Genomic DNA, 27,604 nt, shown 5'->3' on the forward strand with positions numbered 1-27,604 from the left:
AAAAATGAACATGAGGTTAAATGGTGGTGTTCTTTCCCTGCGGTACAACAACTAAGAAATAGAATGGGGACAGAAACCAGCCTATGAAAACAGTTTAGAAATGAAGAGCTTTTTATCATGAGAACCCCATTCTAACACATCAAGACATATGTCACACAGCACCACCCCCAAAAGACATTTTAAGTGCAGATTTCCTTTTTTCATTTTCTTTTTCTGCACTGGGTAGAGACATTTCTCATTCTTGAAGGGGAAAAAGTATTGGTTGATTTAATTAAATTTTAAATCTTGATTTCAGAGTGAAAAACCAATCAAGATAAAAGAGAACATAGGAATTTTAAATTATACTCATACATAACTTTATGAGAGACATTTGAGAAAATTTTTTGTCTTCATAAAATTAAATTCTGCAATTTTCATTTTAATAAATAGACAAAACTAATGGTTATGTGGTTTTCTTCTGCTAGAGTTTCCCTATCTCTTTTTTCCCCCTATGGAAATATCACAGAAATATTGAGTGACTTACTAACTTATTAATGAAAGTTGTTTGAATTTTGATGGAATCGTTTTGAGACCATTGAGCAACTCCGTAATCGGCACAGAATTGTGCCCTTTCTCTATCCCCATCCAGGGGGTACAAAGACACAGAATAAATACACTCTTCATTTGGCCTTCTGAAGGTCATTTGGAATTAATTAATTTCAATTTTTAACTTGAAATAGCTCACCTGGAGCACTACACCTACCTGTTCGGTCCTCAGCATCAGGGAGGACACATATCTGTTGGAGCAAATCCAGAGGAGATGCTACAAGGGCTTGAGCCCCTCTGCTCTGGAGCCATGCTGGGAGAGATGGGGGTGCTCATCTGGACAAGAGGAGGCTCCAGGGAGAGCTCAGAGCCCCTTGCAGGGCCTGAAGGGGCTCCAGGAGAGCTGGAGAGGGACTGGGGACAAGGCATGGAGGGACAGGAATGGCTTCCACTGCCAGAGGGCAGGGCTGGATGGGATCTTGGGAATGAGGAATTGTTCCCTGGGAGAGTGGGCAGGCCCTGGCCCAGGGTGCCCAAAGCAGCTGTGGCTGCCCCTGGATCCCTGGCAGTGCCTAAGGCCAGGCTGGACACGGCTGGGAGCAGCCTGGGATAGTGAAATGTGTTCTCCCTATGGCAGTGGCTGGAATAAGATGGGCTTTAAGGTCCCTCCCAACCCAGACAATTATGGGATTCTGTGTATAGGATTAATGCCTTCATCACTATACATTAGGTGTTGTGTGCAATAAACAGAGGCAGGAGATATTCCTCCTATTAATACCTTTGTTAAAATGAGCAGCTCAAAATGGGGGTTTTGGCAGATCCGCAGAGTTCTGCCACCACTCGCAGCAGCGACTCAGACGAGAAGGGTTTGCAGCTTTGTCCACTAGAAGCACAGCCAGGAATCCTGCCCTCACAAGGGCAGTGCAGATATACCCAGAGGTCCAATTTGGGTTGTCAGTCCAGGGGGTCCTGGGTCCGACTGGCATCGTTTTCTTTGGGGCGAGGAGTGACCGAGGTTTTCAAGCATCTCTGCCGGCTTCGGACCTCGGCCCTGCTGTCCAGACACCACCCTGACCTCTCAATTCTGCTTTGGCTAGTCTCTTTTGGGGTATTTTCCAGGATTTGGTGAAGGTCCCGTCCCAATGCAATCTGGGTTTTGAGATAAATTTGCATGTCTCCTGAGATGCAAATTCCCCTCTCCCCCCACCGTCCCGAGGCGGGGGGGTTGTCATCCTCCTGGCAGCAGGCTAGGGTGGTACTGAAAAAAAAAATTCTCCACAATCGAGAGTTAAACGGCAATACAGGTGATTACAACATTTCACTTACAAAGAACTCTTGGCCAGCGATCAATTCCCAGCTCAACTCAAAACTCTGCAGCTCCTTCTCTTAAAAAAACAGGTAACTTTTTTTGTTCATAACATTGTGGATATATTTTATTTTTAGAGCTTTAAAGAGCTCCTGACTGTGGCTGATGACACTGTAATAATGTAAGAGAGTATAGCAGACAGGGCAAAAGAAACCTCCTCAAGTCCAACAAGACTGAAAGATTCTTCCTCTGGAATCCCTATGGCACAGAGTCCATGAAGCTCCTTAATGTTCTCTGTCTATTTTAGTGCAACCCCATGCTGCCAAGCAGACTGATCTAGGAAGGGGCAGCAAGCCAACTATTGCTGCTCAGGCAGTGTTTCCTTGCAGTCCTGCACATAAAAGAGAACTTTCCCTGCCCCACACAGAGGAAAACAGGAAAGATTTGAATGGCTTGGCTAGATGTGCATTGCAGAGGTTGCAGACATACCTGACTATAACATAACCTCTTCAGGAGCATCTGCTGGGAAGAGGGTGACTCCTAGGAGCCACTGGGGACATAGAGCACACTCTTCTGAAAGCTGCATCTCTTTCCAAGGAACTCTTCTAATGGAGACCATTATGCAGATGTGATCTAGAGAGTCAAATATATCTGAGAAACTGTGAATATGGAAATTGTACTTAAACAGTAAAACCAGAGACCACAATACTGTATATGGCTCGTTAAAGTTCACACAAGAAGAAAAACAGGACAGATTTAGTCAAGTCCTAGGGTCCCCAGGTGGTCCAAGAACTCCCCAATTAATCACCTGCGCAAGTGAGGAAACGAGCTGATTTGAAATTCGTAATTGACTGAATAGATTCTCAAAATGTATTTCAGCAGTTTGCACAGGAGCTCTCCAGGTGGGAATTTCAGTGTGCCTGGAAACCGAACTTCAGGCAACCCCTGTGCATAGGGCAATCCCTGTACTTAACTGAGCCATCATTCTGGGCACAGAATGTGGAGAATTCAGCCCCTCCTTCCTGAGGTGCCTGAGGGGGTTTTGCTGCAAAACTCAGCAAGGTGTATAGAGATAAGATGCCTGTGAATACTCCACACAAACTGTCCCTGCAGACGCTGAAATGGTCACGTAGGACAGATCTTTAGCAAATGCACAGTCAGGAGGGGCTTTGAATGTCAAGATCTTCATTAGTGATGGATCTGCACTTGTGTCACTGTGGGGGGGACTGTGAGCTCAACCACAAGTGTTCAGCATAGCAGCAGTTCAGTCAACAGCTCCTTTTGGAATGGTGCCATTCCCCATTAAAGCATTACTTTGTGTCAAGACCTATAATAAGGGTTTTTGCAAAAAAACCCCAAATCAAATATCCCCCTGGGAAAAAAAAAAAAGGAAAAAAAAAAAGGAGGAGGAAAAAAAATTAAAAAATAAAAACAAGCAACAACTGCTCCCCAAACCAACCCAAACCCACAAAACCTGAAATAACAAATGCTCTGTCCTTGTCTATTCAACAGATACAGGAATAACCAAGTACAAGAATATAAAGGTCACACAATTTTGCAGATGTACATCTAAATCTAGAACACCAGGCACTGTTTCAGATAATATCTGCTGAGGTTTTACAATACTTTAGGATGAGCTTTGTGACCAGATTGAATCTGAGTATTTACTACCCCCTATTTAAAATGAACCCAGTCTTTCTTGTTTTGAACACTCCTTTTCTGAATGGAAGCAGCTGTCTCTTGGTTCCCAGTGACAGTCCAGATAGAAAGGCTGACTTGCTGCAGCTGGTTTTTTTAGTGGATTGGATTTTTTGTGTGTGCGTGTAGTTTTCTTTCTGTTTGCTTGTTTGGTTTTGTTGTTGCTTTTTAGAGTCAGATATCACAAGACATTTCTCAATTTCCCTCTTCTCAGTTGTATTGTGTATTTAAAAGTGAAATGCAGGACATACTAAGCAGAAACACAGAGTGGAATTGTACCTGCTGGCAGTTTGTACCATTCCTGGATACACCCGCGGCTTGCCTTGGAATTCAGTAGATATTCAGCAGTTTTTTAGAAAAAGGGACTATTAGTAAACACCTCTCTTCCCAAGCAACAGCACTTCAACAGGGAACAGAGTAGTCAAAACAAACCCAATTTATCGGTAGAAGTGATCACACGACTTTAAATGGCTGGGCAGGCCCTGGCACAGGGTGCCCAGAGCAGCTGTGGCTGCCCCTGGATCCCCCGAAGTGCCCAAGGCCAGGCTGGACAGGGCTTGGAGCAGCCTGGGACAGTGGGGTGGGATGGGATGGGATGATGATGGGATGGGCTTTAAGGTCCTTCCAAGCCAAACTATTCTGGAATTCTGTCAGGGTTACAAAAGCCAGGGAAAGAGATTACTTGTGTGGACCATGTGGGGATGTCTAACACTGTTTCTGGTATTGAGCAAGTTTTAAGAATTTTGCATGGAATCCAGCTCATGGTGGGAGATGCACACAGAGAATTTTAAATTCCAGCTCACATTTTATCACTTCCCAGAACAAACAAACAAACAAAAAAAGTGTTTCATACTTAAGGGTGATATAAAATAGCAAAACTCAGTTCAAAAACTAAGTAACTTTATTTGACACTTTTAGAAATTTTTTACAGCTTTAAACGAAAACAGACTCAAGGAAATTCCAGTGCTTTTTAAAAGCAAAACAGAAAAAAAAAACAAACTTAAACTCCTGCAATTTGGCTAGCTGACCAGTCAATTTCAAGTTTGCTTTCTTTCATTGTATCTATATATGCCTGAAATAGGCTTCCTTATTCCATAGAAAATTCACTCTGCAGAAACCCTTGGGATATTTCTCATCTGTTTGTCTTAAGATTCTGCCATCCCCGTTAATTTTGAAATAGGTTATTTCCCATGTTACATCACAGAAGGAAAGTCAATCTACATCTGGTCACTGGAAATCCTATGTATTACAATGTATCTACATATAAAAAATATATATATAATGATGTGCTGTGCAATTGGATAGAAGGCTGTAATTCAGCCAGAGGGAGGGCTGGTATCAAAACCATAAAGATCCACACAGACATAGGGTGGGAAAAGGCCACCCAGACTGAAGTGAAAATCAGATGCATCTACTGTGGTAAGACCTACAGCTTTGGAAAAACAGAAAAGTTTGCCAAAAATGTTTTTTCCTACTTAGGAACAAACTTGCTTTTTCCCTTGGTTTTCGCAATGGCTCTCTCCTAGTGTCAGCACAGGAAGGGATCCATGAGGTGACACAGTCTGTACTTCGTACTACTTGCAAACAAGAACAGCAGAAAAAAATATCTTGGTACCATAGATAGAAGATACTTGTATCATAGACAAAAGTCACAGAATTATTGATTTATCTATCCCTGCAGATATCATGCAATATGCACAATTTTGCAAGTCATCAAGTAGTAGCCTGAGTGAGGGGAGAGGGACGCTCTTCCCATGGGGAATCAACAACCCCACAATCAGCTACAGCTGTGGGACTGGTCCATGTGGTGTATGCCATTGACAGACTGACTGACAAGGTAAAGGAGATACATGAGAGGAACCAGGGACTCAGGGAATGACATTCATTGTATCAGCATCATTGACTACATCCTTACAGAGAACTAAAGTCCTCATTCTTTATGTCCCATCTGCACTTCATTTCCATAGCTTGTTGGTTTGAAATTTTTTTGCAGGAAAAATACTCCGAGTAAGTTTTCATACCAGTCTCCCACACTGGCCAACTTCCTCAGCCGTTCTTTTTATGGAGGGAGGGGGTGTTTTTTAATGTCGGGTTTTCTCTATTTTTTTTTTTTTTTTTTTTTTTAATTATTAAGGGGCCAAGCTGCGTAGAAGATCTTATAACAGCAAAAAACATGTAACACATTGGATCAAGAGAAAATCTTTCCTTCAGTACCTGAATGAGCTTAAAGTTTATTCTTCATGCATGCATATGTAAACAGATGCATTTGCAAGTGCTAAAATTAACAATCTTTTAGGTTGCACTCTTCATATACTATCCTACATACTACTGTTTGAACACCATTACAAAGTCCTTCCACAAAAACACCAGACATTTAAGACTGATAACATTATCTCCAAGAATCAACTTCCTCTCTAGAAGCAGCTACTGTCAAGCATCCGAATGGGTCTTAGCTTTTAAATCGTCTTTATACTGCTTGAAATTTTTGCTTCCAGCCTCCCACCAATCCATACCTAAAGTATTTCTGATTCAGTTTTAGTAAAATAACACTAGAAGGGGTCACAGGGGGCTCATGGCTTGCTGGAAGTCTATCAGACCCCAGTTTCTCCAGCCTTGAAAGAACATGGTCAGCAATGAACATAGCATCCATGGGCAGGGCTCTAAATTCAGATTTTTCTTAGGTTTTGCTTTCCTGCATTGCTAGGCTGAAAGTAGCAGAGCTCATAGTTCCTATCAGCGGTTTTAGGATCGAGGTTTTGTGTGTTCAGCCCCGGGAGGAATGCAGCATGTGGTCTAGGCTCCAGGCTGAGAAGAATGGTTAATTCCATTTCATGCCTTTCCCACATGAGGCATCACAGGAGTGATCTGTGACACAGAGATTCCTTGTTGCTCTCCCACAACCAGTGCTGGCTATGGGACTCTCTGTGAGAGTTTGACAGTCAAAAGGTTGCTGGAGGAGACAAGTGGCAAAGTATGAGCTGAACACAAATTGGTGACATGCTCACCCCAGCACAGGCAGAGCACAGCACTAATTGGCCATCAGAGCAGTGAGCCTGTTTCCCACACAGGCTTGCTGCCAGCTTAGGGTCTCCTGTAACATCTCTGATAAACATTTTCTGTAGTCTCCACTACTGATTATGAAAAAAGTAGATTATGATCCAAACTAAATTAAATTGTGCCACTATGGGTTGTTTTTTACTTTTTCAAACTAAACCTGAACCACTATTTTGAAATTTTTGTTCAATATAAATCAGAACAACTTCAGTCAGAGCAGAACAATAAATTTCTCTTCTGGTTCCTTGCTGGGGAATGCATGTGAAGGACTGTGCTCCTCCTCAAGCACCAGCTCCCCACCATCCCAGTGCTCAATGCTTGGATCCACAGTGGAGACGTGGCAGGTTTATGGCAATTTCTTGACTACAGACATAGGTTTCAGAAGCAAAGAGTTATTTCTATCCATTCCAACCCCACTGGCTCAAGGAAGAAGTTAGTGTATTGAAAACATCAGATAGGACTCTTGTGTGCAGCCCCACCCCAGGATCAGGTTCTGGGAACCCTCGCTGGCCTCACTGTACAAGAGGGTGTTGCTGCTCGTGCCAAGTGCCACATTCTCAGGGCTGGAGATCTTTCAGCAGCACTTGACTATGAGGTGTTGGCTGTCTGCTACTGCAGGGCTCCTACCAGCCCAAGCCACCAATTTTTTAGGAGTTGTGATAGAGTCTTAGAATCATAAAATGGTTTGGGTTGGAAGGGACCTTTGAGATCATCTCATTCCAGCCCCTGCCATGGGCAGGGATGCCATCCACTAGATTCAGGTTGCTCAGGGCTACTTCCAACTAAGCTTTGAACTTCCAGAGATGGGGCATAAGCTGGTGATGAGCTGGTTTACTTTGAAACCATATTTTCAGCTGACCAATATTTACATGAAACACTCAAAGTCAGTTCACAACATACAATGCATGTCTGTCAGCAGGAAGCAGTTCTTAAACAAAAAAAATCTAGCTAGCAGATCATCTCAGAATTTTTCAGAGACAAGCACCTGGATGAAGTTTGCCATCTGGAGCTAAACTTGCATGCTGACATGCAGAAAAATATCATGAGAAAACTGGATAAAACTGTAATGCCACCTTCACCTAAGGAAGGTAGCTCCAAATAATTGCAGCAGCCTGTGCACCTGTAACCCCTGGCTGCTGGACTCACCAACAGCTTCTGGCAAACAGAACCAAGCCTGAGCCCCTGCATCACATGAAGTTAAGTCCTCTGCTAGTTCCTGAAATTATAGATTATTGTGTACAGTACACTAGTTCCCAATTCAAGAAAATCCAATTTAAACACACTATTCATCACCTATCACTAATCTACAGATGGCAAAATGCCACTTTACTCCACATAATCTGAATATTTAACTGCAAAACTGGAAAAGATGGAACCCTCACAGAAGAGCATATAATTGATAAATAGAGATGATAGAGAGGATCAGTGAAAAGAAAGTTCTTTTATGCCACTGGCCAAAGGAAGCTTCTGGTACCACACAAAGCTGTCTTGTTCTGAAAATGTTCCAGGCTGCCAGAAGCAATTCAACAAATTAAACATAGACAAAAAAGACTAAAATTGATGTGGTTTCTTTTCAGAAGAGTTATCACTTTTAAGTAGCAGAAAATGCAGTCTTTGTCTCACAAGAGCTGAACTGTCCATCACAGTTGGTACAGAACATCCTGACAGCATTCATGAATATAAAGTGAGTACTCTGGGATGAAGTTCATGCTATAACTTCATTAAAACCAGGAATCCTGACCCTCAGACTAAATCTGGACAGGGAGGACAGGGCTTGTTGGCTGGCCCCAACTGCCAGTGGCATGAAATTACTCTGCTTGGTGTGGTTCAGTTCTCTCCTGGCAGAACCAAAGGAGGTCATGCACTGGGCACTGCCCTGTCCTGCTGAGCCCCTCACCTGTCAGCCAGCAATAAAATTTCCTTATTAAGTCTATTAATTCTAATGTCATCCCTACTTGACAAACTGTTTTCCCAGTTTGCAGCAGCCTTTTCAGATTTTTGGATATTTATCATGCCCTTACATCTTCTCTTTGGAGAAAACTCTTCCACTGCCTTTCTTGTTCAGTGTCTCCTCATGCTTTCTGAGTCACCTTCAGTTTTTTCTTATCTTCCCTTTCTCCACCCTACCCAGCACCACTGGCAAAAACCTAAACTGAACAGCTGTTAGTGCAGCTCTGTTCTTCATGTCTTGCCCTAGCTAGGAAACCACATGCAAGATTAAAATAACTTAAGATTAATTGTTCCTTGTTGATGTTTTCTGAACCGCTGAAAATAGCTCCTGTCCTCATTTGCCTGAAGACACAGCCCTACATTCTTTTTAAAATATCAGAGATTATACTTGTCATGGCAAAAGCACCATCTCTGCAGGCTTTGGATGTGTATTTGTATCTACTGCTATGTCTGTATTTCACATTTGCATCAATGTGCTATGTGCCAAATGTTGATAATCATTAGTTGTATACACAGCTGCTTGTCCAGCATACTCAGCCTCCATTTACACTACAAATAACACACCAAATGATGAAAGCATGTACAAAATACTCTGGTTTGTTCATGGACAATCAATGAAGCTGCTGTTAAAAAGAAGTATCATGGGCTTTACATCCTATACAGCCTGTGTAGTGCAACAAACCAGAAACACACACAGCCATGAGGCTAAAGACAAGAACAAAAGCACTGGATCTTGCACTAAAACAGCACATGCGAGCTTTGACTTCAAGGCAACACTGTTCTCAAACATCCAATACTGGCTTTTTTAAAGAGCTGCAAGTAAATTCACAGCATCTCCCCGAGGCAGCTAAATTCATTAATGACTGCAGCATTCATTAATGTCAGCACCAGTTTCCAGCATACTCAGAAGTCAACAGGCACTAAAATGGTAGCCATGATCTGTTCCCAGCTGGAACAATGCAGCAGGAAGGCAAAAATCAAAGCTGAAACACAGAGATGTGCATGGCTGAAAAATAGCGTCAAGACATTCTTAACAACAGTCATACTGAGGGGTACTGTAAGGAAAGAGCATCATCCTCTGAAGGAAAAGCTTGACCAATTATCCAAGACCATGGAAAATGTTCAAGAAATATGGAAACAAACAGTTTTCTAAATGAAGTTTTCTATGAAGCATGCTAATAAATCTTTTGGAAAATAAGCTGTGCAGATTTTCTGTCGTCTGCCATCTGTCCAAGTTTAGAGAAAAAGTTTAATATTTTTGCAAGTGTAATTCTTACACATGTGGATGCACTTTTATTTTAGTGACACTGGTAAACATAGAATATATTTTCAAATCTAATCTTTTGTGTTTCTTTTTTATATATTTCATTTAAAATGCTCTTCATTTCTGACAAGAAAAATAAAATCCGCAAAATTCAAAGAGGGCTTGGGATACTTTTATCATCCTCAGTAAAGTCTTTCATATTCCATTCTACCTTCAGCTGCATTTCGGCAATCCTTCAGCAGGGAACAGACCAAAACAAACACCTCATTATTGTGATCTAAAGAGTCAGATTTTCTCAAATGGGTTTTTGTTTTAGTGGCGTGGATTGTTATTGGGGTTTTTGTGTTTGTTTGTGTTTTTCTTTTTTTTTTTTTTTTTTTTTTTTTGACTAAAAGAAGTGCTTCCCCAGAACACATACAAGCTTTCAGGAACTGAACTCTTATTGTATTTCTGGACAGATAAGGCTTAGTATGTGAAAGACATAAACAAGAAGCCTATCAACATTATTTTAAACATTAATATTACTTTAATTACTTTAAATATTAAAACTCAAGTTTGGTGTGGAATGTGTATTGGAAATCATCAAAAAAAATCAGAGTCAGTCACATTGAACTGATAGGCATATCTTCCTATACAACATTAAGTCTTAAATTAAGCTGATCAGGGAAGTTTTTTAAAGATAAAAAAATACAGCCTTGTTGTTTGATGGAAGGGATTGATCTGCCCAGGATCAGGGTCCGAACAGTCACAGCCAAACTGGAGCACCAGGGTCACCTGATTTGTAAAGTACTGAGATAGTCAAAGCCTGTAAATTGTTACCACTTCACAAGCTTTAACTGGAGGTACTGCACTGAGAAGCAATTGGGGTTTTTTTCCTGAATTCTTTGTTATTTGGGGGAGAAAAAATTTACACTTAAAAATAGATGGAAATTCCCCAAAACCTGAGGTGAAGCAGAATGTCCAGAACTGTGAAATGCCCAGTTCAGTGTGACCAGTTCTTCTGTTTTAACTGAGCTATGAACAATCTGAAATAAACTGTTTCCTAACCACATAGGAGAACAAATGTGAAAGAACACTTGCAAGTAAATGACAATACCTAATGCTTCATCATCAGAAAGCTACTCCAAACAACACTCTAACAGATGATCAAGGCAAAAACCAATAGAACTTTGAGTCAGTCTCCAACTTACCTTGCTATTTGTCAAGTTCGTTATTTAAACACAAGATTGCTTTCTTAATTTAATAACAATACTTACACAAAGACTTAAGGCATAATCCAGCTAATTGAAGTTTTCGGTAAAATGTTTCTGTTGCTTTTTATTAGTAATAACTGGTTCAGGTTACTGCTGGCCTAAGTAAGGGTCCATTAAAGAGAAGACTGAAAAGCAGATTGCTTTAGTACTATCTTCCATTAGGGCAATTTGAAAATTAAACGTCGTGTTGACCATTGGACCCAGGGAGCCTTCCAAAAATCTTCATAAATCATCCTATCAGACAAGGCTCAAGGCTTTCAGCAGAAGCTGGTAAAACTCTGAAGCCAGAGAGTGGTTTTAGAGAAAGCTGCTCACATTCTAGAGAAAGAATGTTACCACTGCCCATAAAAGCTTTCATCCAAAAAGCACAAGGCAAAATTTTGGAAGATCTAGCCAAAAAGGCAATGGCTGATATTTAACTGACATTCTTGAAAAGAGAGCCCTTCAACTCCAATTCAACATGCCAAGTGGAGACTCTCAATTTAACAGCAATGCCTCTGATTGCATCACTGCAACAATACTTTTGTAAATTACATTTTGGGCTCCCAAATACTCGAGAGTATTTCTTCCATGCAATCTGGAATCATATCCAAGGATCCTATAATACTTCAATTTTCTATTTCAGTTTTTGTGTGAAGTGCTTGAGGCTTTCTGGAATTGCAACACAAGTGCAGAACAGACTCCTCTGATGAAGCCAAATGTACTTAGATGGAACAAGTAATACACAAATCCCATCATCTTTCTATGTACAAAAGCTGATGCATAAAAGACTAAATCATGTTATAGAGGAAAACAAACAATTTCAGGAATATGAAGTAAGACCAGCTGCACTCCAAAATTTTTAAATTCACAAATTCCTTCACAATGTAGCAAGAAAGACAAAATAAAAAGTGAGCTCCCAGGTTCATTCCAGAACCTGACAGACTATGCTTTGGCTATTCTTGGGACAAAGACAAAACATGACTTAGGCAGTCAGTAAGTAACTGAGCAGCAAGTAGCTTTTAAATCACAACTGTCTCTAGCACTATATGTGCTCCACTGGGAATGAAATATCAGACTATTTTCTTCAGAATCAGAAACCACAATTATATTCCTTGAATGAAGAACAAATAGAAGCTCAAAGCCCCAAACATAAGAACATTTGCGCTTTAACATTTTTCCCAATGAAAATACTGCCTGTTAAGCTTAGTACAGTGCTACTACCTATTTTTTTTTCACCTATTTGGCTTATATTTTATTTCTAAACATTCCTAATATGCATTTGCTTCCAGGCATTATTCTGTGACCAACCCTGTTTATTATCAGAGCCCTTGGAGTTCACATGAATGCCTAGAAAGCTTCCCCGAGCTCTACTCACCCTGCCTTTTAAACTAGACTAGCAGCTCAGGTTCCTAGAAGTAAAAACAGAGACAAAAATTTAAGAGATGCATTTAATGCATCATGGTAGCATAAAGCCTTTAGGAGTAATGGTAATTTAACCATTCTCTGCATTTCCTGAATGTCAGTTGATAATAATGCATTCCCTTATATCAATGGCTTTGACAAGTCAGGAGAAGTAAAGTATATGGTGACAACAGGGAAAGTGCCCAAAAAAAAAAAAAAAAAAAAAAAAAAAAAAAGACCATATTTCTCTCAAGTAAGCTTTGTGAGCATTGTAGCAGACTTGTTCAATGCTTTTCCTCCATGTTAACCTACATCATGGTGAAGCAGTGAAACAGCCATACAAGCACGAGTACTGAGTAAATAAAGACTCTTGATGCCATCCTGCCCTAATGCAAAGGGAACAAATGGTCAAAGGCATTCACTAACAGCGATCATTGAAACCCACACATCAGAACTCCTGGAGAGCACCATATTTCAGAAAGGTGTTTTAAGTATATAGCTGTACCAAAGCTGGAGACAGAACATTCCTTGTTGGATTTGATGATCAGACTCCTAGTGAGGTTCCTCAATGAAAGCAAACCCTACTAAACCAGTCCTAAATACATACTGGTTTTATGTACGTTTGTGAGGGAAAGTAAGGAGTTCTTATCACATTACTTATTCCAACTTGTTTTGTTCTGCATTTAGGCATTTGCTTTCAAGGTCATCCTTATTCTGAGCAGTTGGTTCCTCACTGTGGGCCACAGAGATTTCTGACTGGTTTGTCTTTGTGCTGGTATCAGCCAGCTCCTCTTCAGCTGAGGCGGAGCCATGCAGCTCCTTCACGTGGAGGGTGGGGTTGGTCATTTGCTCTGTGTCTTGTTGAGAGGCTGGCACACTGCTGTCTTTGGGAAGATGAGGGCAGTTGACAGGAGCTATCACCACAGGAGGCTGAGGTAGGTCTTTCTGTAAATGGAAGATCACAGTCAAAATTATGGAAAACAAGAACTACTGTGTCCACTTATCCAAGGTAATGGTCATACAAGAGGAAGATTAAAGGTCCATCAACGCTGTTTTCATTCTCCAGCAGTGGACAGATGCATACAGTTATCCTTTCTTTGTGTTTTATAGGACACCAGGGGAATTTTTCCTCCCAGAAGAGTGTTTGCTTTCTGAGTGATTGCTCCTCACCAGTTTCAGATGTGCTCTGCTGATAAGGCAGCAACAGGCACTTGGTCCTTGGCCACTGTCCAGTTCTGCCCACCTTTACTATATAAGAACTGGCAACTTTTGCATAACATTTCAGATGATCTCTAACAATTAAATTTAATTTCTCTAGTGGAAGCTTGTGAAAATTATCACAAATAGCTGAATAATAAAATAAAACTCACTGAGGGAACCTCCAGCTTCATAGACCTGGCCTTCTAGTAAGTATTCAAAAACTAAAATAATGCATGATAGGAATAATTCCTTTTTGAATCAAGTTAATTTCACTTGCAGCACAGTGAAACAAAGGGATAATTTACAATACTGAACTACATTTTCACCTTCATAAACAATATACTATGAAAAAATATGAAGAAAGTATTTTAAGGGTACATTTTATATAGTACTAAACCCCCCATTTTATATAACATTGTAACCCAAAATCTTTGTGTTTGTGTGATAATACTGCAATATTTTACTCAACTTTAATTCTAGTTAGGTTTTTATAATATTAGCATTTCCTGAAGACACTCATATCAAACTGGTATTCACCGCAAAGCCGCTGCCCGTCCAGAACATGGCAAGCTCCCTTCTCCAAAGGGCCACCACCAAGCTGGTGAGGAGAGTGCAGGGCACCAGGTAGAGGAGAGCAGGCTGGCCCATCTGCATCAGTGCCAAGGCAACAAAGGTCACAAGAAGGCCTATGCCATATGCTGAAAGAAAACAAACCCAGCAAAACACAGTTATTCGGATATAGCTTTGCTCAAGCACAACTAAATAACTGGCTAAAGGAGCATTCTCACTGGAATTTTTTTCAAGCAATATGTACAACATCTCCAGAAGTTTTTCAGGCCTCTTTAGCATTATTTACACCATGTAAACATGGAATACTACAGTTTTTCTATTGATAACATGTGAAAGTAGTGTGACTGGCCTAGTCTGTACTGTATAATTAAATAATTACCTTAACCAAAATAAATATATGAAATATTGTGCATTATATTATATTTATGAACTCAGCAGATACAGACAAATATTTTGACCATTATAATGTGCTTCTTGTTTGAGTTGGCTTTAGCTGTTTCTTCCTATCCTGCCACACAGCTAAAAAAAAAGCCAGCCTGCTCTAGCTTGTATGTTTTTATTACTTTCTATTTAATTTGTGCATAAATGTGGCAAAATTTATTTAGAAGAACAGAAGTAGCTTGGATCTCATAATGTAATTATTTTCAATTACATTTTCAAGACAATGAAGTTAATCCAACTTTTTCTTCAGATCCAGATTCCAGATTTTTCTTCAGAAGGTCAAGAAAGACATTGAGGGGCTGTCCAGAGAAGAGAACAGAACTGGGGAAGGGTCTAAGAGAAGCAGCTGAGGGAGCTGGGAAAGGAGCTCAGCCTGGAGAAAAGGAGGCTCAGGGGAGACCTCCTCACTCTCCGGAACTCCCTGACAGGAGGGTGCAGCCAGGTGGGCTCCCAGGAAACAAGGGACAGGAGGAGAGGAAATGGCCTCAAGTTCTGCCAGGGCAGGTTTAGATTGGATATTAGGCAGAGCTTCCTCCCCAGAAAGGTTTTCCAGTTCTGGTACAGCTGCCCAGAGCAGTGATGGAGTACCTGTCTCTACAGGGATTTAAAAGACCTATGGATTTGGCATCTGGGGATATGGTTAGAGGTGGGCTTGGCAGTCCTGGGGGACTGGCTGGACTTGATGATCTCAGAGGGCTGTGATCAGAATAATCAATAACTCTTTACAGCCCTTGAAAATGCTTTTTGGGCAGGGGCATATTCTGTTATTATTGAGAGTTCCTTATATATAATTAAAATATTTCTTATAATGATTTAACTCCATTGCCTCACACCTTATGTGCACACCTGTAGGAAGAGCCTCTCTGTCCTCTCTGCAGTCTCCCATTAGGCAGCTGTGGGAAGCAACAGAATCTCCTCTTTGCCTTCTCTTCTTTTTACAACCCTGTGCTCCAGTCTTCATCCATCCTGACAGTCTCCACTGGATTTACTCCTGCATGTCAATGTCTGTCTGGCACCAGGGATCCTGGTTAACTCAGTCTTAAGTGACAAATTAGGAGGAATAATCACTCCTCTCATAACTGCTGACTACATCTTGTTAACTCAGCCCTGTATGTGGCTCATTCTCAGTGCTGCAATAGCATACTGCTGACTCTTTATCAATATAACATTTTCTGATTTCTGCAAACATATTTTTAAATTACCCGATAAGACAACAATTTTGTTTTACTATATATGAGACAATGATTTGGAATATCAATAAAAGCATCTCTCTATCCCTGCTAGAAGTGTCCACAAACTAGATACTTTTTCAAAAGAATTTCTAAAGAAGTTGTTAATGACCATTTCTCATGAAATTCATTGCAAGCATTAGAAGTCTTTGCTAGCAGAATTACATTGTAAGAAAGACAACGGGAATCAGTCAGATCCTATTCATCAGTAGTATTTATGTTCATGGCACATAACTCCATGGATTTTACAAACTGAAGAAGAAAACTTATCTAGAGGTGTTATAGTCATCATAATAAAATTCCCTAAATCATAGGTTATGGATTTTAAGAATACACAAGAAATTAAGAACAAAGGATGATATACCTGAACCTGAATTCTCATGCACAATAAACTCAAAGATTCATGAATCAAGAAACCATGATGAGTAGCTGAGCACATGTAAAAATAGTGTAATTACAAGGGGTAGACTGAGACCCTTGGCAGCCATGGTAACAAGAGCTCTCCTTACGTAAGGCAGGCAAAACAGCTCAGAAAAGCAACATCAGCTAGCTTAGTGATGGAAGATCTAGACTTGAAAGCACTTTGCTAAATGTTTCTGTTTAATAATAAAAGGAGGAACAGGATAAAACCCCCAAACTATGCCATGCAAGACTGATGACATGCTTTTAGAGGGAGCCACTCCTGTAGGTCTTGTGTTCAGGTGGCACTGTGGTACATACCTATTGTGCAGGCTACAAAATAGACTCTGGATGACTGCACCTGAATATCAAACCTATGGCAATACGCTACCAGTAGGCCTAGGAAAAGAAAGAACAGTTACAATATGCTTTCAACCTAGTCACACACTTCATGATAAAAATAAAACCATCAAACCAACTAGGACCTCGCAAGAATTTTTTTTCCCAAAAAACTTCCTTGGCACCCTGTGTTTAAGCACCACAACAACACATCCAGCAGGCTGCACAATTTACAAACCAGTTATCTGACAGTACAAGCCCCATGTATTGGAAGCACTCCAAAAGTAAAATACACAGCTACAAACATGCAGATCATAGATAAAAATGTCATCTCATCCCCACTAAACATTTGCAAAAATACAGTGTTCACAACAAGAGCAAGAGTAAGTTCAGGCCTTTGAGCTGGTACTGAAGACAGTAGAATTTTATGGTTAATGACTGTGCCTGCTTCAGTTTGGGGGAAGGAGGGGAGACTAATGGGCATGACTGAGTTCATATTTCCCAAAATTCAAGAAAGTAAACAAATTATTTTGCAGAAGAAATCTGAAAGCCAAAAGGTGCATAATTTTTTAATCTGCAGTGATGCCAGGGATAGTTCTACATACTATCTAAAATCAAATTTGAGAGAAGGTGTGGCAGAAATACTGGCTATAGTGTGACTAACAGTTAGGAAGTTTTGAGTGGTCAGGCATCTGTACTTAATCCATGTGCAAATGGACAAATGATTTCCTCTATCACCACACTATCAAAGATGCTTTATAGTATAGAATCAGTTGCTAAATCTACTCTTGCAATTTCTCTACGTTTCTTGACATCACTGCATGTGAAAGTGAACCACAAGATTAATGTGCATTTTTCTTGTTGAAAAGGTGAATAGTGCACAAAAAAACCCTATACTTGAAAATTTATCAGGTTTATAGTAGTCAAATAAAACCTACCACTTGAAGCAGGAGTACAAGAAGAATAAACTAATACAACAATGCAACATGTAAAATTCTTAACATGCTAAACAATACCTGGAACTAAAATGTCTCCAAATCCTAGGAGAGAAAAAGGCCTGTCACATAGAGCCAATGGTGAGGAATTCAGTCGGGGAACCTTCAGGACCATTGGAAGCTTGGAATGAGAGAGACAGATGTCTGATGAAAAGCACAGTGACACTACCTACCAGAACTTGTTCCTGTTGCACTCAAAGTGCAAGTTTCAAATACATCAAATGGATCTTTTTATACATTCATTACATACAATATTACTGACAACTAACAATGCATTTAAGATGGGAGCGATGAAATACTTTTGAAATACTAGGTTAACTTCAAAGTTTTCACGTACAATTGGGTATCAACTCTGCTTTAGCTGCAGGTATGTACAAAATTTAGGTAATCTGATACATGCGTAGGAAATAATAATTTATACAGTTCATTCACCTGGGTGCAATAAAAGTCTCAAAAGACCAAGACTTGAATAATTTTAAAAAGTCATTTTTCAAATCACTTTAAAGACTCTTCCCTACCCCTGTGTTCCTATTTATTACATAAATTGCAACCTGAGGCACAGTATGCCACGGTCCATTGCAAACCTGTATTTTCTTTATTACAGTACATTAAAGAAACTTACTTGTTTCTTTTCTTATATTAGTGCCAAAATAATTTTATATACTTATACTTTCATAACTGTTTTATACAATTCATTCTGTGCAGAAAGTTGAATCCAAAGGGGTACTAAAGGGGTACAGGAGAGAAGAACAAAAGAAGTCAAAGAAATTAGTATAGGTTCTATGAATTGATCCACATCCTGCAAACAACTATTTTCTTTGCTATTTTCCCACAAGACACTATTACATTCATTGCTGAAACAGATCAAATTAATCCTTAAATTAACATAACCAGGTTTCCCTACTGATTAGTTTTTTTGTTTTGTTCACTATATCTCAGTATCTCCTACATCTCACATACTTTCCTCCCTGAGTCAGCCACATCTTGTAAGGTGTTCATGCAATTGGCTGCTGTCCAACGGTGAAAACCCACTGAACACTAACTTCTGTTTTCTTCTGTCTCCAATTTGTGTTTCTCTCCTTCACCTACAGCCTCAGCTTTTCATAAAACAAATGTCAAAAGAGGAAAGGAGGGGAAAGAGACTGATTATATGTTTTATCTCTTTTGGAAGAGATGCTCATGCTTAGCTAGCAACAAGTTAATATTTACTGATGTGGTCATGTTTGGGTGAAGCTGAGCTAACCAGCTTTCTTATATTGAAACCCTGTCAAAAAAAGATAAAGGAAAACCAAAGCTGGTTTGATGAACCACTACAAGTCTGCTTTGCCCCTCCACAATAAACATTCAGGAGTACTTATTGCCATATTAAGTTCTTTTCAGACTGTCATCTTCATTTCATCTTTATGGTCTTGAATTTTAGAGAAGTTAAAAGTGTAATAGTTGAAAGCTAGTGCCAGATTTTCAGACAACATGTAGTACCTTTTCATGAGTGGCAGAATCAGAAGGGCCTGCAGCCACCTCCACCATTATACTCTCCCCAGTCTACGAAAAAAATGGGAAAATTGTAAATCAGCACTTCACTCAGCAGCTCTGGGATCATTTAGGAACACACGGAGAAACAAGTCATTACACTTTGCTCTGTGGGCAGCAGGCAAAAACCTTACTTACCTTTGTTAGAAAAGGTGTGATAAATACAAAGAATACATCATACACAAAAAGAACCAGGAGGAGTAAGGTACAACCCTGAAGGAAGAGACCAGATATTTGGTATTTACACACAATGCATTAGCAAACAACAAAGAATTAATAATTAGAAGGCTATTAAAAGAAAAAGCTTGCAAAGACTAAAACAAGTCAGTAATGTATTTTTCTTAATTCCTAAATATTTTAGATAAAGCAATAGGATCTTGCATGCACCATATAAAATAAAGTAATTCTTAAACACAAAATTACATGTTATTGCCCAAAATTCTTTATCGTGTAAAATCTGAAAATGGTGCCACTTCAGTTTCCTGGGAAATATAAAGCAGCTCTGCATTGGAAGATGCCAGGCATGGCTTGAAACACTGTATACCATTTACTGTCAGTCTATACAAACTTATAGGTGAAGATAATTTGAAACAAAAGTTTGACAAGCTGCTTAAGGGGCAAATAAATGACTAATACTGATTTTTGTCTTAGGATACTGACTAAGGTCAGAAGATTTGAAAAAAACCCACTAGACTGATACATTAGTTGTATGTCAATTTGAAAAACAAAATCAAAACAATCAAAACAGAACAAACACACCCCTCCCAAAAAAATACTCAAATACCAAATAGATAAATAAAGAGGTGGTGTGTGATTTACTAGTCAACACTCCACAGAATCTACAGAACAATCACATGCCACTTCTGGGTCTTCATTATACTCATTGCATCCCTTTTTTCCACGCTGACATATGAATGGAATTGCATTTCCAAGGCAATTTACTCCATTATAAGCGACTCCTCTGTTCAAACACATACATGCAAACTTCTCTTTAACTTTCTTCTGAAAGTCTATAACTTCTCTTTAACTTTCATACCTTAAATGTAGGCAGGCGAATTGTTTTCAACATGTAAAGACAGAAAGCAATTCCTAAAGCATCTTGCAGAACCCAGGCCCACCTTAAAAAGAGAAAAGTAACATTTTTGCAGGAAACAGCAGGAAAAACAGACCAAGCCTTGTCCTCACTAAGGGACAAGGGACAAAGAAAAAACACTTTTATTCAAAGTACTTGCTTGAAATTGACATTGTTGTCAGCATGAGTTGGCAAATGGGAAGCTGTTTTTCATCAACCTGATAGCCTTCCACAAAGAAGTCCCTGGGAGATGAGGGAAGACCTGTGTGATAGTGTCTATCTAGACTTCAGTAAGGCTTTACACTGACAATCTTCCATAAAATCCTCACAGAGAAACTGAGGAAGTACTAGCTGAATGAGCAGTGAGGTGGACTGAAAACCACCTGAATGAGGTCAGTGGATAACAAAATGGGAAGTGCTGGGGTCCCTTGTCCTGTGTATAGGTGTGCACCCTTGTGTGCTGAGGCAAATTTATAGCTGGGCCTGCTTTTCAATTGTGTTTTGCAAGTTGAGTATAGAAGTGCTCTTTGCTTTACTCTCAACTGCTAGGGTTAAAGAGAAGTAGGATCTGAGATAAACAACACTAAGGTTTCCCTAAAATTGCTATGGTCTAGGCACAATGAGAGATGGTGCTGTTGGATCAATACATGTGTACTTGCTGATGGAGCTCTTGCAGGAAACACTCAGGCCCACTTCAGCCCTGATGCAGAAAATGGATTTCCTAGTCCTCAGTATTTTGGAACATTTCTATAGTACTGCTGTACTCCTCCTAAGTCTGACACTTATCTCTTTAAAGGTCTTTCAGAGTTGATGATTCCTGGATTTGACTTGTCATTGAATGGTCCACACAGAACACAGATCCCACAAAAGCACTGACATGCATTCAAAGCACAAGTCAGACATCTTTGATATCATCATCAGAAACACAGCCAGCATTTCAGTTCCAATACTGAACCCCTAGTAGATGAACCAAGAAGATGAACACAACCTGTATACATGGGAAAACTGGAATATCTGGGAGTGAGGTAAGAGGTAAAAAATCCCAAACAAAAACAAAAACACAACACTCTGTAAAAGATCCACCTCTAATAAAAGTGGTAAGAACCTGCAACAAATAGGTACTACAGCAACACTGAGTGTAGAGAATTACTGACTTGTACAAGAAAGCTGAGAGAAACTAAAGATCTGACAATCTCACCAGTTTTTATTCTCATGAAGAAATAAGTTAGACAACTTGTGTCCAACTTTCCATATCACTTCTGAAAAGCTGTCTTAAGTCACAGAGATCAGAGTACTGACTGAGACTCAGAGAAATTCAAGCTTAACAAAAGACAGTTTTCTGTAATTTAAATGAACAAGAAAAAGATGAAGTACATAAGGAACAACTAAGAATTTCTGCATGTCTCTATTTTTTTTCCTGTCATTCCTAATTTCTGGATACATGTAGACTTCTGTGGATGTCAGTTATTTATACTATAAAGTGTGTTACAATTTTTAACACAGAAAAATTTTTAGCACAGATCACTTACTGATCTTCATTTCTGAAGATTCCCCAGACTACGCTGACAGAGATACAAAATACTGCCAAGAGCAACATCCGGACCTGGGGACGCTTGTGAAAATATGGCAAGTTGTTGTCTGGGATTCTGAAAAACAATCACACCAAAGCTATGTCTATGTATATAGCCTCTTCCTTTATCAACACTTTGAAGCATGAAGCTGCCTTTTAAACCCCACACCTACCCAACAGTATAAAAATCTAAGTTTCCCTATTAAAATTTTGAAAGTTGCCACATACCTACACTTTCCCAAGGGTAATCTTCTTACAAAGGGAGACAGACAGCTGTAAAGACCAATCGAGGCAGCCAGGCAGAATATTCCTATTATAACATAGACTGAGGGGAAAAAAGTATTAAGTCCAAGTAGGATAAGGCAAGAAATGCTTTTTGCATATCCTGGCTGAATAAAGAACAGACAGTCAATAAGACTAAATGAGAAATAAGGCTTGCATTTCAACAGTGAAGTTTAAATCCAGAGATTTCAAATGATTGATTAGATTTGTGCTCTTTAAGTATCTAATTCTAGCTCCTTTTACTCAGGTGTACTTTATGTAATACCTACTTAAACAAATGAAAACCTCTATCCTAATCTTCTTAAAGTAAGTCATAGGCCTCAAAGGCAACCTATGGTGAAGCATTTATCTTCTCTTTATGAGTACACAGGAGCATTATAAGGGATTATTAAAGTCACTAAGTAGCAAAATGAATCAATACAGATGGGATGCATGTTTCACTACTTCCCCAAAAATATGAAAAAGCATTAGGCTCTCATGTTTTGTCAATCTGGTAAGTGATCAGTAGAAAATTATACTCTTTACAAAGATAAAAAAATGATCCTTGTCTTGACTTCAAATTGAACAATAATGGAGAGAAAGAATAGGTCTGAGAACACCTTTAACAAAAATAAAAGGTGGAATGTATCTACTTAATAGTCTTTAACGTTTGAAAGAACCGTTATGATCAACCTCACAAAAAGAAGGATTAGAAATCTACTCAGTAAGTTTTCTCACAGTATTTTAAATCATATTGGGATGAAGACACATGACAGAAGAGAGATGTTTTCATTATTATTATTATTTTCACAATAAAGTGTACATTGAACGATGTCAGCCTCGTGATTATGAAGATGTATCAATACAAATACAACCTTAAGAGTACCTAAGTGGTCATAGAAGAAATAAAGGAGGACGAGCATTGAGCAGCACATCACTACAAACACACATATCATTATGGGAGTCACATCCACTGTTTCATCATCATGTTTCTCTGCCCCATCATCACGCTTGTGCTTCATGTATCTCCTGAAAGAGTAACATGGCTACCATCAGTTCATTCCTTCTGCAACAAAATACACAAGGATGCTGAATCTTCAGCAAAAAACCACAAGGGGTTGAAACAACATCAATGCCTGCTTTGATTCCCACTCAAGTCAGTGGGACACCGTATTTTCCATGGAGGTATGAGCATCAGCTGTAACACAAATGCATAAACCAGTAACTGCTATGTTAGCTTATCTAGAGAACTATTTCATTTGCTAAAAACTCAACCAAATCTTGAAAACTACCACAGAATAATTTGTCAACTTCAAAAGAAATCCTTGAATCAGGTTGTGTATACAAAATAAATGTTAGAAATTAGTGTGGCACAATGACCACCTTCTCCCAGTCCCACTTGCTGGCAAAAAGTAACCATAAAACTTCATTTAAAAATTGGTAACAAACATAGCATATATTAGCCATCCAATCAATTTGGTTTGCCCTACACCAGTAAAAGCAAATTTTATTATTTTTTTACAAAGCATTTATGTGGTGAATTCTTGCAAAAGGGAAGCCTATTACTTAATAATTTTCTTTCTGAGCTTTTAAAGTTTTTGGTCTTTTAACATGGCAAAATCCTAAAAAAAAATCTACATGCAATTGATACTCTAATGATTTCCTACAGTGACCAAACCAATGGAAGGCTCAGGGCCTTTTAAACATCACATCAGCATTTTCCCTAGAGTCTCCTAACCTCACTAGCAGAGCTGTCAGGTGATGCTTACATAAATACCACCTTTTTTTTGTTCTGTGAAAAATACAGGAAAACTGGTATACTGCATTTAGTTACTCACTTTTTCACATCTCTGCTTCCTGCCCAGTAGCCTCCAATTGCAACAGTCCCCACGGCCATGACAAAGATAATCACCATGTTGTAGTCCAGCACAGGTTCATTTGGTGCATACATTGCTCCTTTCACGGAGCTGCCAAAACTCTGTGGAGGTAAATACAAGTTAGGAGGGACATCCAAAAATCCACCTCAGCAAAAGTTCACTTACTTAATTTTCACTAAGCAACCTCAGAATCAGGCTTTATTATAAACACGTAAGAGCCATCTATTGGCTCTTCTATTAGTGATATTTATTTCCAGCACCAGGCTGTATTTTGATTTTATTCTAACGATGAGAAATAACCTCCCAAGAGATTTTTTTTTCCCAAAACACAATAATGCAATCTTCATGAATACACTCTCTACATATTCAAAGCTCTTAAGGTGGACTTAATACTGTTGAGCAGTGATTAATTTACATGAGATAATATAAATGAGAGCTTTTAGTATCAAGTTTACCTTGCCAATATCTAACATATCAGTATAGCTAAGCAGAGCCACAGGTATATCAATCTCTTCATACTGGCTCCTATTACCTCCAGGAGGAACCTGAAAGACAGTTCAGATCAGGTAAGAATATGTTTATTTCTGCAAATACTTCTACTGGTTCAAAAGGGTTAAAGTTGCAAATTCTGGTCTGGCTAATTTGAAAAATACTCTAGAAGGGAACTTAATGACAGCAAGCACTCAAAAGTCAAGATATATGCCTGCTCCAAGTAAAACAGAAGTAATATAAGACTGTAACAGCAAAATGAAGCAACCAAATTTCAAGCTTTTTTTTTTGCACATTAGGGTCACAGGTTTATGACTGATGTGCGCCTCTAGTTTTGACCAGGACTCGAACCTACTAATTTTATTTCCAAAACTACTAATTTTACAAAATACAAGCTGTGTATCTAAAGCACTAGATTCAGTGTGGTAGTATGATGGAGTCACAAACCAACCTCATCCTTTGACTCCAGTTTCATTTGGAACAAGTGTAATCCTGAGCCCTTAACCCGAATTTCACATGAGCTCTGTGCCGACTCTTCCTACTGAAATGAGGGCTCTTGTTTAATTCATTCTTCCATCAGATGTATGGTTTCCACACGTAACTATGCAACACATGTACGTGCAGGAACACGTGCATTATTTACTTTAAAGAGGAACATCAAATACCAGTAATGTGCACCAAAGACAAGACAATATCTAGCATCAGAGGAGTACCAGCAGCCTAGGAAGATAAAAAGCAACTTACCAGTCTCTCTCTACTAACAATCAGCAGCCCACGGGCCCCATTTATCTGAGCAAGCCTCACTTTCTCATAGAAGGTGCAATTTCCTCGCATCACCATGGGGATTTGATTATTAAATCCCCCATGAGGTACATCAGAAGGAGAACACAAAACAGATGCTGTCTGATCCTGCAGTTGCAGGAGTGACTGAAAAAAAGAAATTAGTTAAATGCATATATATAACATAAAATAATAAAAGAAGTCAAGTGCAGAAGCCAGAGTTTCTAAAGAGTAATTTAAAACCTTCCAGTACTGGAGTGGTAGACTATTCTCAGAGCAAAATGAAAGCTGAAACAATGCAACCTTCTCTATTAAGTAGGAACCTGCCTTGTTTCACCTTATTGTACAGAATTCTGCTGGTAATAAAATTTGGGATATGACCTTCACTTGCATTTATTTTCTTCAGCATCGTTGCTGTTCTGATGCACACAGCCAGGATGTAGGAGGAGTACAGGAAGGTTTTATCTTTGCCGGGGTAGCAGAATGGAAGGGTGGGATGATGGAGAGTATGAACAGTTAAAAACCAAGACACAGGCTGGGGAAAAGTACAGAAGCGTATGGAATAAACTTCCATCTTGAAACCTACTGTATCCAGTGACCTGAGATTTTGCATCCCAAGTACTTGAATACTGGATTCTAAGCTATTTCTTTCACCACTTGTGATCCAGAGACATTATAAGCCTGTCTCAATTCCTTAATTTTGCCCTTCCTCAGACCCAAAGGCATCTAATCTGATGTGTTTCAACAAGAACATCCCAAAGACACTTCAAGGTTTTAGAAATAACACTGGCATGAATTGTTCCTTGCAAAATCTAAACAACAACCAGCATCTTTGCCCAGTTCTATTTGCAAGTTACCAGAAACTGCAATTATCTACCAAACAACCAAGCTGTGCTAAGAGAAGCAGGTCTCATCCCTTGCTGAGGTGAGCTATCAGATTTAAGAAGAGTCAAGGTAAGTTTTAACCTGAAAAAATGCAACAGTTTGTATTAGAAATCCACAGGTACGCAACATAAAACACCTGTGTAGTGGACTCTACAATTTTAGGAGGGAAAGGGAAGTGTCAGGTTGTCAGGAGCTTCCATCTTATTCAGAAAACTGCTGTCTCCAGCCTGACCTCTGGAGGCAGTAAAATGCTCTAACCCACACTTCCTGGCCATGCAAGTTTCAGAGCACTGAGCACAACACAAATGCAGAGTGAGCTCAGAGAGGTGCACTGCATGGCCTCATTTAATGAACTGTCCTGCTGGGAGTACTGAAGGAGGAGGAGCAAGAATGTGAAAGAAGGGAAAAGCAGGAAAGAACCAAGGAAGGAGACAGGGACAGGCAAGGGATATAGCATACACTACCCAAGCCTGTGCAAGCTATTCTGGACTGTATTGGCTCCTGCAGAGCTACTGAGATAACTCTAGTGAAGTTTTAGGAGACTGATTGAAACAAGGTGTCTAGAGTACAGTCCCCAACTCTCACAAGTACCACAGTCAGTCATGTATGTGCTGATTCACATTACACAGTCAGGGCAAATGCAAGAGTTTATCAGCTGAGTCTATACAAGGCAAAGACAACAACTGATGTATCTAGGGACTAATCTACAGGTGCAATAAACCCACCAGATGTAACTGCGACTTGCCCATACACTGGTAAGGAACTCTGATAATTCTGTGGGGCTCTTCAAAGTGCATTTGCTGATTTCATCATTCAGTGCCAGTAACTTTGTCTCACAGAAAAGAGTGAAGAATTTACTCTATTTTTAGCTCATACAGCTTTGAATAATGCAGCAAAAGCTTGACACAGTTTATGACTACCTAATCTTACACTTGACACTGAGAAAGCACTAAAGGCCACAGTTCACTGTATAAGAAAAGCCATGTGGTATCTTCTTGTACCATGCTGACTATAAAAACTCCTTTGCAAGCCCAGGGATGTGCCATTTTAATTTTGCCGATTACACCAATGAAAAGGAGTATTTTTGTTTTGAACAGCAATAGTCATTATCTCTGCACAATAAAATATCTCTGGAAATGAACATTGCCATCCTAGCACTGCCTAGTGATCTTAGGAGATAAAATACTTTCTAGGCAGAACAAACAAAGCAGTTGCTTCAAATTCTACTAATCCAACTAAGAAATCAGAAGTTTCCTTGTAACAAAGACATTTTTTGTCATCAGTTAGCTAGGTACTTACAGCTTTACCCAAATCATGTGGCAAATGGGCCCACTGCGAGTTGAAGAGAATACAGTAGTCTTTTCCTTTGCTGCTCCCCTTCTCTGAAAGGACATGTACCATCCCATACTCACAGTACACCTGAAAATGTAACAAAAATTTCACAAGAATTTTAGGTTACATAAAATATCAGAAGTGAAGGGAGTAACTTGCTGTTGATTGGCCTGCTTTGTATTTTTAAAGAAAAACAAGAGTC

At 39.5% G+C, this 27,604-nt stretch overlaps 1 protein-coding gene across 2 annotated transcripts in view; it reads right to left on the reverse strand.

The window, feature by feature from the left end:
• Positions 1-4,412: 4,412 nt before the first annotated feature.
• The window catches only part of SPPL2B (signal peptide peptidase like 2B), a 31,723-nt gene continuing 8,531 nt past the window's right edge, over positions 4,413-27,604 (reverse strand). The window contains exons 2-15 of one of the 2 annotated variants that reach the window (XM_059869666.1): positions 27,370-27,489; positions 25,150-25,332; positions 24,372-24,461; positions 23,878-24,017; positions 22,926-23,068; positions 22,007-22,103; positions 21,738-21,854; positions 20,173-20,254; positions 19,275-19,349; positions 19,086-19,148; positions 17,628-17,727; positions 16,594-16,671; positions 14,171-14,331; positions 4,413-13,378 (exon numbers count right to left, since the gene is read on the reverse strand). In XM_059869666.1, the coding sequence (XP_059725649.1) occupies positions 13,091-13,378; positions 14,171-14,331; positions 16,594-16,671; positions 17,628-17,727; positions 19,086-19,148; positions 19,275-19,349; positions 20,173-20,254; positions 21,738-21,854; positions 22,007-22,103; positions 22,926-23,068; positions 23,878-24,017; positions 24,372-24,461; positions 25,150-25,332; positions 27,370-27,489 (1,737 nt within the window). In that variant the 3' untranslated portion in view covers positions 4,413-13,090. Of the gene's footprint in view, positions 13,379-14,102; positions 14,332-16,593; positions 16,672-17,627; positions 17,728-19,085; positions 19,149-19,274; positions 19,350-20,172; positions 20,255-21,737; positions 21,855-22,006; positions 22,104-22,925; positions 23,069-23,877; positions 24,018-24,371; positions 24,462-25,149; positions 25,333-27,369; positions 27,490-27,604 lie in introns of both variants that reach the window. The other variant, XM_059869667.1, reaches the window with a different exon arrangement.

Source organism: Haemorhous mexicanus, chromosome 29 (assembly GCF_027477595.1).
Source record: "Haemorhous mexicanus isolate bHaeMex1 chromosome 29, bHaeMex1.pri, whole genome shotgun sequence".
In the NCBI taxonomy this organism is placed as follows: domain Eukaryota; kingdom Metazoa; phylum Chordata; class Aves; order Passeriformes; family Fringillidae; genus Haemorhous; species Haemorhous mexicanus.